We start from the raw sequence: 17,848 nt of genomic DNA, 5'->3' as shown, positions 1-17,848 counted from the left end.
AGGTGTGTTTTGCGTTAAATAATTTATGAATCCACTTTAATCTGCATCGCATAAAAACGTATTGACAGTGTCACTGCTTTATAATACATATAAGTACAATCATTGTTGTTTAAAACAAACAAAAATGTATTTGATTTTGACGCAATATTTACACTGAGGCTCGAAGAGGGCTATGGCCATGACATTTCCCAACCAGGAGCCTGTGGTGCCAATCACAACACACTGGCCCAGCCCAGCTAACCAATCACAGCACAGTTTGTATTTCAGAAGGCGGGCCTTCATTTGATAAAGGAACTATTCGAACCAGACTGAGAGAGCTGTTGTATTGTAATAATGTAAAATATGTAAAAATGTGTTTTTCGAACCTAGGATGAGAGCCTGTTCTAGTTCACACCCAAAACAAAATGAAGACTTTGTATAATAGAATAATAGGACCCCTTTAAGTGCAGATGTAAACCATGAAACACTGTGCCTTTAACATTATTATCATCTGTTAGTAAAACTTAACGCAGGAAGTTCTACTTTACAGTGTTTTTTATTTCATTCATTTGCATACAGCATGAAATGTTGCAATATTTTCCACTCCAAAAGTCTTAATATCCTCTAAAAGAGAGCAGAAATACATGAATGTCATTGTAAGAGTGTAGAATATTTTCCTAAAGATACCACATAAGAAAATTCTCAGTTTGATAGACAACAAGAATGAAGGCAGCATTTTCAGAGTAAACCATAATTGCACAGGAATCCCCGATCATAAGTGTACGGTAAAAAAAAAAAAAAAAAAAATCACCTTCCCTAACAAATATACATGGCCACCGGGTATCACACACTTAGGATGTTGAGATAAAGAAATAAATTACATGCAAACATACAAATAAATATGACTTTTTACAGGAATGTTTCTTTTGTTTAGAAAAATTGTCACAGAAAAAGATCCAGCAACTTTCCCTTAGTCCAACCATTTGCATCTTCATACCAATATATCTGTATTCAGACAGACTGATTAGCATGAACATATGTAATAATAATAATAATAATAATAATAAAAAGATTTGGTTTAGGATTAAGTTTAGTTTGATTTCAATTCTCTTCACAAAACTAAAGACCTTAAGAGAAGTTGCTATTCTACCCAGTTTATGTAGACATACAAAAATACTGATGAATGTTCTGATACTATATAAAAAATTTTATTTTTATTTTACAGTAAAGTATTATTGTGTGCTAAAAAAACAACCATTTTTAAAAAGTGTCCCGCAAGCCAAAATATTGAATTTGGGCTTTTATATATGATATACAATCTTTCTTCCATTGTTACAAAAGTGATCTTTTTACCCTGTTTCTCCTTAAATTTTTTCTCGCATGTTTTTCCTAACAATGTAAAGCAAAGAAAACTGGCCAAAGCATTTTCTTGGAAAGCTCCAAATATAGATTTAAAAATAATTGTATTTTAACACTCAAACATGACCGACTGATTTTGTTTTTGCCACTCACAGGCACAATGCACAGTAAAAAGCTTCCTGTTTATGACAAGGCTAAATAACTAGTGATTAAGGCACATTTAAATATCCAATACAAGATCACAGTACTGCAATTAAATCGATTCATAACACGATTTACAGATTATATCAATTCAGATTTGAAAAAAGTGTCTTATGTGATTGTCCAGGCAATCTGAACTGGCTTGACTTATTCTACATTTGTTGTTGTTAATAATCAAGCCAAATAAAAACAAAAAAAATAAACCAGACTTCTTTTCTTCCCTTAGAAATAACATGACCCCTGCAGATTGGTCTCCTTGGCAAATTTAAAAAAAGGTGCATGGTCAAATGAAATCCACTAGAAAACTCACCAAGGTACTCAAAAGACCTGTTTGTTCCCCAGAAGCGGTCACATGATGCAAACAAAGTTCTCCACACTTTACTTCTGCTGTGAACAATCTCGGGTTCAAAAAGTTCTTGTAAATATGGCACTGTTTGATAACAGTAATATCACACCGTTGAGGTACTACAGCGGCATCTTTCTTTTGGTTCCATTTCATAGCAGCAATATTGGACGCCATTCTGTTGACATCCCAAAAAAATAAAAATACATAAAAAGGTGGGGGGGGTGACATCTTTGTCTTTACGTCTTCACTGTTTTATGAACGTGCTCTTCTCTCTTTTGTTATCCAGATTCTCTGGTTTCCAGTTCTCCAGGTGTTACAGCAAGACCATCATACTTTAATGTTTTCCTTTCCTTCTGTACTGATGACCTCAAAAGAGAACAAATTGTTGTCCTTGAGGGCTTTATTTTGTTCTGTTCATCCAGAGGCTTTCACTGCAACAGCAAGAGAAAGAATAAATGACGCTACTGTAGAACAGAGTTGAATGACTAAGACGAGTAAACCAGCAATGCTTGCTTTGTAAAAAGCAGCTCTCATTTCACTTTGCAAAGAACACATTGCAATCAATGATCTGTAAATGTGCATGCACTCTGATGATAAAGAGAAACCTTAGTTTCACAATCACAATGTTGGCACGATAGAGCAGAATTTCTCAAATGATTTCAGATTTTATTTTAGATATCAAGTGGTGACTCAATAAGGTAGCCAAACGCTAACAAAAATGTCTTCAAAACAAATATTAAAATGTATTCATATTACCATGCCTAGCCTGAACAATATGTAAATATATTAATATGACAGGCTGTAAAAGACTAAACAATTTTGCAACAATTTCACAATGGTAGCCCACTAGTTTAGAACCATCTAAAACACTTGCAGCCCAGGACAAAATGTCTCTTACTTCTGATGTTTTTGATCTCACTGAGTGAAACTGGCTTCCACATCCAAGATTTCCATGGATGATTGGGCAGCTATACTGCTATGACTGGGAATGAAATGAACTTGAATCAATAGACATGTCTGTATACATTTATAATGTGAGAAGAGAGTGAGAGTGCATCAGCGAATGATAGAATCAATGAATAGTATTATTAGTAGTTGACTAATCTTTGGACAAAGTCATCCAAATCTTTTTAACCATCACATACCTCTGAGCTGGAGTGTTTGAGTGCTGAGAGCTTTCAGCGGAGGCTGCTGACAGAGTCGTATCAGCTGAGCTACGTGTGATCTCATCTTCATTCAGCTGTTGTGGGAGCAGGTCTGGACGAGAAATCTGCACACCTGAGGAGAGAAAAATAAAGATTTAGTGGGGTTGATGGGGAAAGGGAAAAATTGAACTATAAAACTGCCTTCACCACTAGATGATAATCAATAACTTAATCTATGGATCTAAAATGTCAGATGACTCAAATGCAGAAACCTCAGAGAGAACTGATGGTTTTATGAGAACAATGCTGACACTGTCCATGCATGTGCTGTAGGGGGCAGACATTTACAGCTTTTCTATCGGCACAAAAGTGTATCTGACTATTAAACTATACAAAGTTATCATGCAACCTCTGCTAGTATTGAAAACAAAACATAGCATGAACAATGCTTTCCATACTCTCAAGGACAAGTTAAGCCATACAGTTGAGACCATCAAGTAGCTTGAATGCTAAAAGCCTAAGCTTTGCATAGAGGAAATGGTCATTCAAACAATTTCTTCTAAATGACAACAGATCAGAGAGTTTATACATCTACCAAAATAGCAAAGAATTACAGATGTACAATACATCAGTGTCACATTATTTAGGGCAATATTGGACATGTTCTATCAATATATCAATATTGGTTGCTATTCAACTTTAAAATGAAATGGAAAGGACCTTTTATTCCATGTTTGGACATCGGAGTGTAAAAAAAAAAATAGGGTAAGGCATATTATGATGTTTTGAGATAGAAAGATATATATATATTTTTGTTTTTCCTGTTCATTAATTTTTTGATACCAAAACTCATTTGGATAATTTAAAATGATCCAGTTTTCAGTGTTTGAGTTTTTTAGGTTTTATTTTGAATCTACTCAGAAAACACTATAGAATTTTAGTATTTACACCCAACTCTGAACCAAGGAAACACAACAAAGAAGATTTCCTTGAGCAATATCAACCAGACTAGAAACATAGCTAATGATTGACATTTAAGACATTTAGAAGACATTCTTATCATGAGAGAATGATACTGGAAACCACAAGCATTTGAAGCCTCATTTTACTGCTATCTTGTCCGTCTATCCTTCCCATTTCCTCCTATCTCTCAATGTTTTCTCATACCTCTGTCTCCTTGAGTGTCTGGGCTGAGGGACACAGCTCCACTGCTGTACAGCTGTGTTGTAGTCTGTTGTGGCTGCGTTTGTTCTGCTGCTACAGGAAGGGCTTGTTGTGATTGTCCAGATACTGCAATGTTTGACTTCTTCCCACAAGACGCAGTTCCTCCTCGACTTTTCTTTGTGGTTGGCATTTTCACTAACGGAAGAAATGAACTAGACTTTAATGCATTAGCCCTTTAATGCATCCATTGCAGATATTTCAATGTGACTATCAATCTTACAAGGAGGTTTTTTGAAGACTGTATTGCACATAAATCTCTGGAAACGATCTGCGTAAAAACTCGGCCGATGAACAGATACAGTGTCCTGCAGAAGAAAACATCAAAAGAACAAAATAAATACACAGAATACATCTGTAAAATTAGTCTTCATTCATACAATGTTTGACGTGAAGTATGAGACATACCCCATCATGCAGGAAAGCTTTCCACGAGTGCTCCAACTTCTTTACAAGCCTACCATACACAGTTATTAGCAAATCATAGGAATGTGTTATGGAGAAAATGCAAAGATATGAAAATATAGTTTACCTATAAGACTGAAGGATATCAATGATGCCAATGAAAACCAGTAATCTTTCTCCTTTCGAATTAAATGCTGGAATTCCTCCCATGCTGCAAATAAAGAACAAATATTAACACATTAACAACTGTGTTGGCACAGGTAATAATTTCACAGTAATACTATTAAGAGAAAAATTGCAGTTCTAAATAAAGTATGGCACAATACTTTAATATTCATTGTAGAAAGGTTCTATAGCTTTACACATTTAGTCTCAAGATGCCAGCCAAAAGTGGATCACTAACCTTTCGTAGGGCTGTGGTGAAGTATTGCCCTTGGACTCCCCTTGAATAGACTCAATGGCTGTACAGTACAGGGGCTTCTGGCCTGGTGCCTTTTTCTGGGTATCAGGCACTGCAGCAGACGCCTCTTCACCGGCCCGGTCCAAGTTGTGGATACCCACCAGCAGACTATAGTCCATGATTTTAAAACTTTGTAGTACCTAAACAGGAATACAGAGAGGCACATGTAGCAGATGCAAACTGCAGAGTGATTCAATCAAACAGTTATTTTAAAGGAATGGATTAAGCTACCATGAATATGCATTTATTGAATATGTATTTACAACCAAGCATCTCAAGTGCAGAAAATATAGCTGGCAAAGATGTATCCTAAAGCTATACTAAGTCCAGTGCTGGGATACCACTGTTCTGATTATTTTCTATGTCTCTCTTATTTAACGCACCTGATTCAGAACCAAGAGCATCAGATAAAAGAGACATTCAAAATTTGCAGAGCAGTGGTAACCCAGGAGTGGAATTGAAAACCACTGACTTAGACAATTAAACTTTTGTTGCACCATTTTGTTGCAACATTCTTCCTTACATTTCTTTCCTTTTGCAATGTCAACTTCTGTCTCCAAAACACACTCACTCACACACACACACACACTCACACTCTCTCTCACCCGACAGTCTCTCTGAATGGTCTTGCAGAGGGCGCTGTAGTGGTCACTCTCCAGTAATATGCCCTCAGGCATGTCCTGCATGAAATCTAGGTCTTTGCACGTGGGCAAATCCTTGGCTTTCTCTTTCGGCGAAGCACGTCGCTTGCACGTTGAGCCCTTCAGGTCAAATTTAAGGTGCATGGGTACAGCGCATGGCAGCAGGTTGTTCATCACTACAATTCGGATGTTCTTCCCCTCAGCCTGAACACAGTAGAGGCCGTAGAACTTGGGAAGCAGCGTACGCATGTTCTGGTTCAGATTCTAGAAGATGTAACGTCAAATATATGGAGGAAATAACATATCATATAATAATGAAATAATGATCAAATAATAATAAAATGAACAAGATATGTTGAGATAAATAATACAGACATAAACGCTTACCATGAAGTAACCTGGCAGGAGTGTTTGCAAGAATTCTGCCTCTTTGTGTTGTACTGTCTTGATGATAAACTCATCATCACTAGAAACGTAGAAGAGAGACCCGCTCGCTCCAGGATTAGACAACTCAATAAGGGGTTCATTGCAAAGAGAGTACTGCAGAAAACACACACACACACACACACACAGCATTTACTATAGGACTGGAGTGTTGCAGGTGTCTGTTTAACTAAATGCAATGTCACTGAGAAGCACTTTTGTTCAAGTCATAAAAGGAAGGCATAAGGCAAAAAATGAATCTGGACGGAACAAACCAAAAACAGAGATGCAATATGAACATAAATCAATTAATTTCCATAACTTTTCATGGCTTTTCCAGTTATTACTTTGATTCAGAATTGTGTGACAATTAATAATTTGAACCACTTTGTAAACCTCTTTGATAAATTCACTGAAAAAGAGCTATCGCAAGTAAGTTTAAATCTACAGTACTCAAGCTCTATTCAACAGCAATTTCTAGTTGATTAAAAATATTTTAGACCAGTCACAAAAATTAATATTCACAAAGAATCCCATGACTTTGCCAGGACTACAAACAATTATAAAGCTCCCTGATATTTCCAGGAATCTGTGGTAATGCGGTTTAGTGAACAAACAGGATAGTACCAGATAGTCATCGGGTCGGATCCCAAACATCTCTCTGAAGTAGCGGAAAGCAATGGGAGCATAAGTTTTAAACTTGAAGTCACCATGGTGATGACCTGGAGTTGAGTTACTGCCTTGACTGTGAGTGAGAAAAAAACAAAACAAAACACACTTTTAAGTACACAAAGCGACCACTTATGAAAAAGGTTCTTTGTGGTTAGTTCCTCACAGACACACACAAAAACCTACCTGGGAAAGAAGATGCTTTCTACCACTTCAAAGTCCTGCATGAGCACGTCTCTCTCTGGCTTCTGGCTCAAGCTTCCCACACTGTGTGTGATGCCCAGCTGAATGGCACCTTTCAGAGCAGATGATGTTGTCTGAAGAAGGGTTCCAGTGGAGGGCACATGATGAGCAGAATAACAACATGATGTGCCAATCAGAAAAATACCAAGAAAAGTAGTTCTTCTGGAACTATGCTGGGCTAATTTTAACAGTAAATATAACACTGATACAGGCATCTTGTTTGAAGGCCTACAAAAGACATGCGATTTAATAAGGGAGAAGCAATAACTCGAGACCTGCTAATCTTATCTGTATGCACCTGCCCATACCATTTAATGGGCTTTATCTCCTTCATGGTGCCACACAAAGAACAGATAACACAACAATAATCTAAGAGTTGGAAGCAGATCCGACAGATTCAGGAATGTGCGTCATGACACTGAGATTTGAAGCTGCACTGCCGATAAGTTTGATCTACTCCCATCTCTAGCAAATTTCTATTTTTAAATATTTACAGTGTTAGCAGTACACAAAATGAGGATATAAAATCTGAATATAAACAGCTCGCACCTTTTTATATGTGGTTTCCCCAGTGGGGTCAATTCCTCGGTGGCCCATGGTTTTTTTGTTTGTCTGGGATGAACCAGAGACGCTAAGAAGCTGAAATAGATATGATTTCTCAGTAAACATATCAGGCAAGTATTTAAGCCATCCATAATGCATTTATGACAAAGGAACTTTTTCAGCAAATTTGAATCAATTATACACTGATGCATAATACATATAAGCATCACTGATTTCACTAGGGGATTTTTCTGTACAATGCTGAGAGACATGAAGTCTTAATATAAAAAAAAAAAAAAAAGTGTTGATAATTGTGATTTTTTTCAAATTCAAATGGAACAAATGGAAAAAGAAGGGGGCAGAGAGTCCCATTCACATTATAGACAAAGGTGAGACATCTGCAAGAACGGTTTAGAAAAAAAAAAGCTCCAGTATGGAGTCATATATAAAATGGCCAATTCATAACAACCACAAAAAGTGGATGAGATAAAAAGTGAATGTGAAAGTATTATTAAAGCAGAAGTGACAATAATAACCTCTGAAGAAGCCATCTTTCGATTTCCCGGAGTACCTATGGAGAACAAAAAACAAAAAGATAAATGTTTCAACCAAATGTTAGAAATTCATGCAAATTAAATGTGGAAAAAGCCATTAGGATTTATGGTGCCCTGTGATTTATTTATGGCTTGTAGCTAGCTTTATTACAATGAAGTAAAAGATTAAAAACACCACAACAATCCATATGACTCCACTCCATCAATGAATGTCTTTGTATAATATAACAATGCTTCCTCTAGTGTAAATGTTTATCCCCTGTCCTCTCACATCAATATCCAAGTTAAAAATGTCTGGATGGATTAGTTTATTACAAACGTGCAGCTTTTAATTTCACAAGACATTAATTAATGGACTGGACTCATGTTGTCGATTATTGTGATGTTTTTATCGGCTGTTTGAATTCTGTTGGCACAAATTCATTAGAGAGGATCCACTGGTGAGCAAGTTACATCTTTGATTGCTTAAGGGTGTGTACATTTTCAGCATTTTTTCATGTTTGGGTGAACTAATCCTTTATTGTTTTCACATATTCCCTATGCACTGGTATCTTTCCAGTGCACACTTGAAACAAAACCTGACATTTAAGTGAGCGTAACTTCAAAAAAACTATACCACAAATAAAATGCAAAATAAGTGCAAATGCTAATACAAAAGAAAGCACTTCACACTGAGTTGAGATATGTCATTGACCTCAACTTTGATTGTACGCTTAAATAATGCACAGACATCTGGGTTTCAATTCATTTGTTCTTCCAAGACACCACTGTAACCCAATCACACAGACAAACAAAGTGTTTAAAGGCTATATATATTCAGAATAATAAAGACAAGCACAAGCCAGGCAGTCACAGGCCTACTACAGTCTACAACACTGACATTCAAATCAAGATCATATGAAAACACAGGCACACGTGCTTACATGCACATACCTTTCTGCTGGAATAACCTCCAAAATAAAGACATCTGAAGAGTGACAACAGTGATTAAAAAAGAAAAGAAAAAAAGAAACTAACTCTACTATCACTAATATACGGAAGCCTGTTTTTGCATTGAAATTAAAAAATAAATAGGTAATTGTGACTCTCATAATTCAGATTTTGTTTTTTGCAATTGAAAGTTTATATTTCACAATTATTACTTTTCTGTTTATATCTTCCCATTCTGAGCTTATGTCTCTGTGAGTTTTTTCCTTTAGAATTGTGAGAAGATTTTTTTTTTTTATCACAATATTTGTAATTTTTTTTATATCCCATGGCAGAAACAGGCTCCCATACTAATGACATACTTAAAGTAAAAACCTTTATTTGGTCCACTTTTATATGTTATCTTGTTAGAAAGCAATCATCACTTGTCTGATCATTATAATTATGTTACACCCAGCATCACTACCCACTCCTACCCTGCGAATTTCGTGCCCCGGCCACATTGCTTAAAACAAATCGATAGAGTTAAATATTGCGCTGCGTTAGGATGGTTTGTGGAAAAGCTTGTGGGCAATTCCTGTTTATATCTTGAAGCAGAGGTTCCAACTCAAGTCCAAACACCCCTGGTCACGAGCTTTGGGCTCTGCTCTCACAGAGCATATTCATTTATACAGCATATTTTATTTTAGATCAACTAGAAAGATTTTTTTTTAATTTACACGGTTTTATTTTAAAATGTAAGTCAATAACAATTGGCTGAAGCAGAGCCAATGGTAAAAAAATTTTAAAAAAAATTGCGCAAGGAGACCTCGCCTCATTTTGGAGGTTCTGCCCACTTTGGGAGTTTATGCCACATTTTGGAGATCTCCGGTCTGCAGTTATAACAACTTGCCCCAGAAAGTCCCTGGTCGTGAGGTAGTACTTTTTCAATGGTCCGGAACTTTTGGGGGCAGGACCTTCAGGACTTGATTAGTTGAGTTCACGCAGCATTGTATTTCAATCAACATTTATTTGCATTATATATATATATATCTATATATATATATCTATCCAAAAACCACTAGAACAGTGTTATATAATTTGCTGATGTGTGTACTTTATCCCAAATGTTTCAAAGAATGTTTAAATCCAGAGAAATAAGCAATTTTAACTAGTGACATGAACAGTGTCCATAGTGTCATTGTGTCGCCTGCCAATGACATCACATCCCCTCGACTTCTGTTTTTTTTTTTTTTTTTTTTTTATAAAACATGGAAACACCAAAGATGCTATAATATGTTGTGCGTTTTAATAGACCGGTGACGACCACACAGAGTAATATTATAACATAACTTTCAAATGTATCTCGTATGATAAAACAGCACTGCTGTTTAATATAATATTTTGTTTCATTGTAATAAATTCAAGTTCACTGAACTACATTTCTGTGGCTGTTAATATGTTTAAATGAAAATGAAAGGCTGCAGTGGTGTTTGAAATCATATTATATCTTATTGTAAATACAGAGAGGAAAACTGCAGAAAAGGCTGACTTGATCAAATACGCTGCTGTTTGCAGAATTACCGGTGTAGCAGGCGATTCTGTTCCCCTCGGAATGTCTGTTTCCCCTCAGGTTGCCAGGTCCGTGTAATAAACCCAACCAAACAGTTAATCACACATTTTCCCACAGTAGCCTAAATTCCGCGGATTTGGCAACATTCCCGCATGCAAATACACCAAACACACCTGGATGTAAGGAAAGCAAACAGGGACAAATTTCTTGCTACACTGCAGCATAGTAAAATGATTCTCACACTCCCGTTTATGTTCTTTTTATTATTATTATTCATCTTGCAGTTGTTCCGTTATTTTTGCCTTATGTTTTTATATTTCAAGTTGAAAAACCTCTCGTCTTAAATTAATTTTCAAGTTTAGGATTTAGGACGGTATTTTGAACTATTTGACTTGCCGTACATCCAGTCATGCTTCTTGCGCACGCTAGTTCTGATCGTACGTATAGTAACTCGGTAACTACGCAAGAATTGTAGTATGTTTGCGTAAAGGGGAGCAGACATTCCGAGGGGAACAGAATCGACTGCTACACCTGACTTGAGTCGTCACACTCCCGAGTCGAATTTGCGAAGTCCAGCCTACCGAGGATGCAAGTCAGAAACTTCCGTATTTGTTATTGAGAAACTGATACCTACATTGCCTAATCTCGGCACTTTAGACCGCGATGGAAACGCAGACAGCAACAGGTCTGGGGTGAAAAGTTCCTTGGACAACTTGTTCCAGGTAGTTTCGTTGGAAGAGCGGCTTATGAGTAACGTTATAATGAATAGCTCCCTACCAGCAAACCTCATAATCTCCACTAAGTGAGCAATAAAATAAATCGCTCTGTGTACTATTGTGACTGTTTCCACATGGTCCCAATAAAGCAGCTATTTATCTATTCATTCATTTCTTACTGTAAAACACAAGATTGCTTTGCATGATATTATTTTTTTGTAGCCAGAGAACAATAACTTTATTCACCTTATACTAACGTGTCATAAACACCAAGAGGAAATGAAAAGATCTCTTACTGGAGCTTGCTCCATCCGTGGAAACTGCTGCCGGCGTAGCCATTTTCTGACGGAAGTTTCATATGGTCCTGCTTGTTTTCACTTGTGGTTTATGCCCCACAGCCCTGGAAAACGGACAAGTCCAAATAAAGTATGTTTTATGAAACTAACTGATGGACAATAGCAAAAGTTATTTACCTTAGTGTGGCAATATTCTCCATTGACTTGTAACGTTACTAAGTTACAGGAGCGGGGTAATTAGTTTCACACTACTTTAACATGTCGTACTTTTACTTTCTCAAAACAACTGCTTACGTTAAATATAAAAAAAATGTTTAGCTTGCCTGCTTGCAGACCATTGGGTTAATGGCTAGAGACACACTATAACAAGTAATAGCGCTTACCTCAACTTATTAACTTCGCTTTTTCATCGAAGTTCAAAAACAGTGTCATTAAACCTCTGCTTACGCTCACAGAAGGACTCGACGCCTCGTGCGAAACTTTGAAGTACGCAAAATTGTATTACTTTACAGGTCCATCCGAAGTAAACAATCAACTGAAACGCACGGAAGCGTCCTCGTTCCTTTTTTTTTTTTTTTTTTTTTTTTTTTTTTTTTTTTTTTTTTTTTTTTTTTTTTTTTTTTTTTTTTTTTATTAGCAAACAAATGTACATACAAAACAGGTACAGAATAAACAATATTAACAATTCTTCGAGGCAGACATAGTTGCAAATACAATATGTAATAGTGATGTAATACATTAAATGCACAATCACGAATAACAAAAAGGAATAAATAAATAAAATAAAAAAAAAACACAAAAAATAAATAAATAAATAAATAATAATTAAATAAAAAAATAAAATAAAATAAAAGAGCAATTATAGATAACTAATTTCTTACAAGGGGTAGCAAGTAGTTATTGAGCACTTAGTTCACTGAAGAAGTTGGCAACTGCAGTAGCTTTTTCATTTGAGAGAGCATCAAGAGAAGCAGCAAAAAGTTTGAGTTCATTAGAGAAGTGAGGAAAGGATGGAGGGGTTTTCAGAAATCTGCATTTATGAATGAAATATTTAGCAACATCAAAAAGGTTGTTAATCAAGTAATGTTGTGAGTAATCTTTCTTAAGTACACCAAACTTAATTTGTTTGTATTCAAGGGGATTTATCCATGTAATTATACATGACATTTTACTGCACAATTGAGCCCAAAACAACTTTGAGTAATCACAATAAAAAAAAATATGTTCAGTGGTTTCAATATCACCATCACAGAATTGACAAGAGTTTTCTCCAATATCAAATTTTGATTTGATAAGCTCCTTAGATGGGTATATATCATTTATTATTTTAAAATGAAGCTCTTTCACTTTAGGGAGACTTGGAAAGGTAAGATAATTCATTCTCATTTCCTTCACCTCTTTAGGGTTAAATTCTTTGAAAACATAATATCGTTTTATTCTATTTGGATGAAGTTTATTAATGAAGACATTTCTAATATATTTGTTATTACATTTATGATCTCTAATAACCAATTCACCCAGACAAGGAGATGGGAGAGAGAATGTTACAGAGTAATGTGAAAGAATCCCTTTTACTAATAATACCATGTTTTTGGGTATGGCATTTACAACACTGTAAAACTCTTTAGGATGACATGCAAATCCATGTTTTAAACAGAAATCCTTGTAATTGAGAACATTTCCATAACTGTCTGTCATGTCCAATAGGGAAAGAATATTATATTGAAACCAGTTTTCATAAAATAAAGATTTGTTATGGTGCAAAATAAAACGATTGTTCCAAATACAAGTTTTGTGTGGACTAAAATTGTGAGAAAATGCTAATTTCCAACATAGGAGAACTTGTTGGTGAAATGCAGACAATTTAAGAGGTAATTTGGATATATTAAAGTCACATCTAATCAAAAACTCCAAGCCACCTACTTTCCCAAATATTGAAGAAGATACGATGAACCATAAGCAGTTTGAATTACAAAGAAATGATCTTAACCACTGAGTTTTCAAAACACTATTCATTATTTCTAAATCAATAACATTTAATCCCCCTTCTTCATAATTGTGAACTAAATCATTTTTGTTGATATAGTGATGCTTATTCTTCCAGATAAAATTAAACAAAGCAATATTACATTCTTTCAGTAAATGAGGCGGGATAGCTAAGGAGGAGGCTGGATAAACGAACCTGGAGAGTAATTCCATTTTAGTCAATAAGACTCTTCCAAATATCGAGATATCTCTTTGTAGCCAGTTATTGAGAATTGCTTTTGCTTTTGAAAGATTTTTAACAAAATTTTCTTGGACACTTTGATTACTATCTCTAGTAATAGTTATCCCCAAATATTTTACACATGTTTTTATGGGTATGTTACATAAAGAGTCTAAATCGCTGCCATGAATTGCAAGTAACTCACACTTGTTCAAGTTTAAGTGTAGGCCTGATGCTTTGGAAAATAGATTAACTAGTTGAATAGCTTTATTAATCTGAAATTGGTCCTTTAAAAAGATCGCTGTATCATCCGCTAATTGACTTATACCAATTTGTCTTCCAAATACACTAAGTCGATCAAAGTTGCTATTTTTATCTATCAAGATAGCAAGCATTTCTACTGCCAAGATAAATAGAAAAGGGGAAATGGGACATCCTTGTCTTATTCCTCGCGAAATATTGAATCTCTGGGATGTTCCAAATGAAAGGGATATAGAACTATTGATGTCTTTATATAACATTTTTATGAAAGAAATAAATTTCATGCCAAAACCAAATTTTTCGAGGGAGTTAAATATGAAATTATGTTCGACTGTGTCAAATGCCTTTTTAAAATCTAAAAAGAGAATATAGCCTTCATCTTCAATATATTCACGATAATCTAAAATATCTAAAACCAATCTGATGTTATTATGTATTGACCTACCTTTTATAAAACCAGACTGTGATTCACTAATTATTTGATCTATATTTTTCTTGAGCCTACTGGAAAATATATGCGCTAGAATTTTATAATCACAGTTGAGTAAAGTGATGGGGCGAAGATTATCTATATGTCGTGCATCTTTACCCGGTTTGGGGATAAGAGTAATTAGACCTTGTTTCATGGTTGAAGATAGTGAATTATTTTGGATACATTCGAGAAAGGCTTGAAATAATAGTTCCCTCAAATCTTCCCTAAAAAATTTATAAAATTCGGAAGTAAGGCCATCAGGACCTGGAGATTTTCCTGAAGATAATTTATTTATTGCTTTATCTAATTCCTCTATCTTGATGTCAGCCTCACACAAGTCTTTAAATTCCTGGTCTAACTGCGGTATGCTAGTGTGTATATTATCAAAGAGAATATTACAGTCTGATACAGAAAAGAATGAGCTATATAAAGAACTATAGAATTGAAAAATCTCTGAGGAAATCATTTTAGGGCAGGTACTTATAACACCGTTCACATAAAGAGAATTTATGGCATTTTTTTCCTGTCGCCTTTTTTCAAGTCTGCAAAAATAATTATTACTTTTTTCCCCTTTCTCTATCCATCTTGCCCTAGATCTTACATATGCTCCTTTAGCTTTTTGAGTATATAAATCATCAATTTTGGATTGCAAGGATAAAATTTGTAATTTAGCTTCATTGTCCATTTCACTTTTATTACATAAATTGTTTAATTCTCTTGTTAATTCTAACTCCATTTGTGCTCTGGCCTTACTTAAATTTTTACTAAATTGTATAGAAAATTCCCGAATCTTGTGTTTTAAATATTCCCATTTACTTATGAATGTAATTAGGTCCTTATGCAATGCTATATCATTAATTATGGATTTAATTTGTGAGCAAAAGTTTTGGTGTTTTAATAAATCAGCATTGAATTTCCAATAACCCTTATTATGTGTTTCTCTTTTACCCGAGTTGAATGATATAGAGATACAACAGTGATCAGTTAGAGGAGCAGCAGATATTGAAATATCTTTGATGAAGTCGGTTAGGTTATTTGAGGTTAACCAATAATCAATTCTCGATTTGGAAGTCCCATTATCTCTGAACCAGGAAAATTGTTTAAGATTTGGATTCACAGCTCTCCAAGCATCCACTACATTATTATTCAAACAAAAATTAAAAAGGGTAACATTAGGATGAGAGGTATTAAATTTGGGCGGAAAACGATCTAACGCTTCATCCATAACCATGTTGAAATCACCTCCTATAATAATATTATCAGTTGGGTACACAAGTTTCAACTCGAATAGAGAATCAGAAATTTCAGTAAGTAGTTTGTTATTTAGGGGAGCACTGTTGTACCCATACACATTGAATAAAATAAACAAAACGTCATTAATATTTATAACAACTGAAGCCCAATGGCCATTTGAATCGGTCTCTACCTTTATAATTTTGCCTGGCAGGTTGTTGAACAGTATTGCCACTCCTGCAGAATGTGTAGAAGCATGGCTGAAGATGATTTTGTCCCCCCACTGACTCGTCCAGAACTTCACGTCATCAAGGTTGGAATGTGTTTCTTGCAAAAATACACAGTGTGAGTTTTTGCTTTTGCAAAAAAGAAATAAAGCTTTTCTTTTAATAGAGTTACGAAGACCCCTTGCATTTAAAGAAATACAGGAAAAAGCTGATTTCACTGAGAACATTTAACTAACAGGAAACAAATAAAAAAATTAAAAAATAAAATACGTAAAATAGGATAAACAATCAAATGAAAAATATGTAACCGTGCTCTAATGAACACAAAACAAGATATCTCTCAAACAGAGCACTGTAACAAAATCTCGCTCAACAGCAAGGACATAAAACATCCCACTTACACCTCATGCCAACACTTAAGGTAAACAAATGTGGACGAGGTAGTTGAAATCAACCGTCCTAGACAATCCGGGTGCCCTCTATGTAGCCATAAGGACCTCGGTAGTAGGCTTTCTTCCCTGCAGCTCTAGCCTCACTGATCCTCGGCCAGAGTGCAGCGCGGGCTTCTCGGTCTTCCTTTGACAAATCTTCGGTGAACTTTATTCCCCTTAGTTTGCAGACATCCGAAACTTTGGTGGATCGCCAGAACTCGTCTCTGTGTTTCCGCATGCTGAACTGAATGATCACCTGCCTGGATTTATCCTTCGTTTTGGAGCCAATGCGGTGAACTGAATCCACGATGTCTTCAAGTTTGTGCTGCAGGTGAGGAGCAATTTCAGCTAACAGTGAGACGACTTCTCTTCGGATATCTTCGCCTGCAATTTCTTTCATTCCGATTACTCGAAGATTCCATCGTCTTTTGTAGCGTTCGAGCTCCGACGTGCGGCTTACCAAATCTGCGTGCGAAGTGACAACAGAGGCGAGTTGTTTATCGAACAAGTTTATTTTAGTTTTACAGTCCTTTATTTCCGCCGCGTTGAATTCCACAGCTTTTGTCAGGTTGACGATCATTAGACTGTTCTCAGTAATCTTATGCTCAATGCTGCTCAGCTTTCCGTCTTGTAGATCGAATCTGGCGACTATGGTTTCCAGGAGAGCGACGTTGGAAATCTCAGGCGTTTCGTCTCCCTTCTGTTTCTTAGCCGGGGCTTTGGTCGGAGTGTTCTGCAAGGAGGAAGATTCTTTGCGTTTCTCATTGCTTTCGACGTGGTCAACTTCCATGACGTATTCGTGCTCGGCGAGAGCCGAAGTTTTTACAGTCATCCCTTTTTGTCCAGGGATGACTATTTTGGGGTGATTGGAAGCTTTTTTTGCTGACATAGTCCAGTACTCGCTAATACGCAAAAATTTGGATGTTTTAAAGTTGAATGTTAACGTAAATCTCAAAATGTGCTGGAGAGCGGAGAAATGTACATGTGCTTAGCCCGCCATCTTGTTCCCTCCCCACGCGTCCTCGTTCCTCAAACCTCCCAAACAAACGGAAGTGACGTTGTTGCGCCATACTGTCCTGCTGGGCGCGGTGGTCTTCTTCTTCTTCTTCTTTTGAATTTGCGGCAGCATAGACGCATCACCGGCGTATTACTGCCCTCCTCAGGTCATTTGAGGCCTCGGTTTATTCTTTAAATCCTTGCGTAAAGTCCAGTCTTGTGCAAAAACTTCATAAAAATCTTTGTAGACTCATAGTCCTTTGGGTTAAGAATAGTCTGAACAGATATATTAGAGACTCCACATTCTAATAACTCTGAAATCATGTGACATCTTGCTGTATG

The 17,848-nt window shown here is 36.0% G+C and overlaps 2 protein-coding genes across 5 annotated transcripts; both read right to left on the bottom strand.

The window, feature by feature from the left end:
* Window positions 1–516: 516 nt before the first annotated feature.
* LOC127935035 (phosphatidylinositol 4-phosphate 5-kinase type-1 alpha-like) lies at window positions 517–12,238 on the bottom strand. 3 transcript variants are annotated; one of them, XM_052532618.1, is made up of 17 exons: window positions 12,064–12,238; window positions 11,858–11,895; window positions 11,681–11,784; window positions 8,172–8,206; window positions 7,642–7,731; window positions 7,036–7,166; window positions 6,808–6,925; window positions 6,145–6,297; window positions 5,722–6,021; window positions 5,060–5,256; window positions 4,784–4,867; window positions 4,660–4,708; window positions 4,475–4,559; window positions 4,198–4,389; window positions 3,031–3,163; window positions 2,784–2,867; window positions 517–2,316 (listed from the first exon to the last, which is right to left on the bottom strand). In XM_052532618.1, exons 3-16 carry the CDS (start codon window positions 11,721–11,723, stop codon window positions 2,801–2,803), a joined length of 1,677 nt encoding a protein of 558 aa, XP_052388578.1. In that variant the 5' UTR covers window positions 11,724–11,784; window positions 11,858–11,895; window positions 12,064–12,238; the 3' UTR covers window positions 517–2,316; window positions 2,784–2,800. The 3 variants fall into 3 exon arrangements, with proteins under 3 accessions (XP_052388578.1, XP_052388577.1, XP_052388579.1); XM_052532617.1 differs by lacking the exon at window positions 11,858–11,895; XM_052532619.1 differs by lacking the exons at window positions 11,681–11,784; window positions 11,858–11,895; window positions 12,064–12,238 and adding an exon at window positions 9,123–10,064.
* On the bottom strand, window positions 12,237–17,521 carry si:ch211-196c10.15 (LINE-1 retrotransposable element ORF2 protein). Of its 2 annotated transcripts, none has more exons than XM_052532615.1 (2): window positions 16,481–17,521; window positions 12,237–16,179 (listed from the first exon to the last, which is right to left on the bottom strand). In XM_052532615.1, the coding sequence occupies exon 2, from the start codon at window positions 15,848–15,850 to the stop codon at window positions 12,578–12,580; it is 3,273 nt and encodes a 1,090-aa protein (XP_052388575.1). In that variant the 5' UTR covers window positions 15,851–16,179; window positions 16,481–17,521; the 3' UTR covers window positions 12,237–12,577. Both variants share the same exon structure in this region, with proteins under 2 accessions (XP_052388575.1, XP_052388576.1).
* Window positions 17,522–17,848: the final 327 nt, after the last annotated feature.

Source organism: Carassius gibelio, chromosome A19 (genome assembly GCF_023724105.1).
Source record: "Carassius gibelio isolate Cgi1373 ecotype wild population from Czech Republic chromosome A19, carGib1.2-hapl.c, whole genome shotgun sequence".
Lineage (NCBI taxonomy): Eukaryota > Metazoa > Chordata > Actinopteri > Cypriniformes > Cyprinidae > Carassius > Carassius gibelio.
The sequence above is the reverse complement of the archived record's forward strand: the minus strand, read 5'-3'. Positions and strand labels throughout refer to the sequence as shown.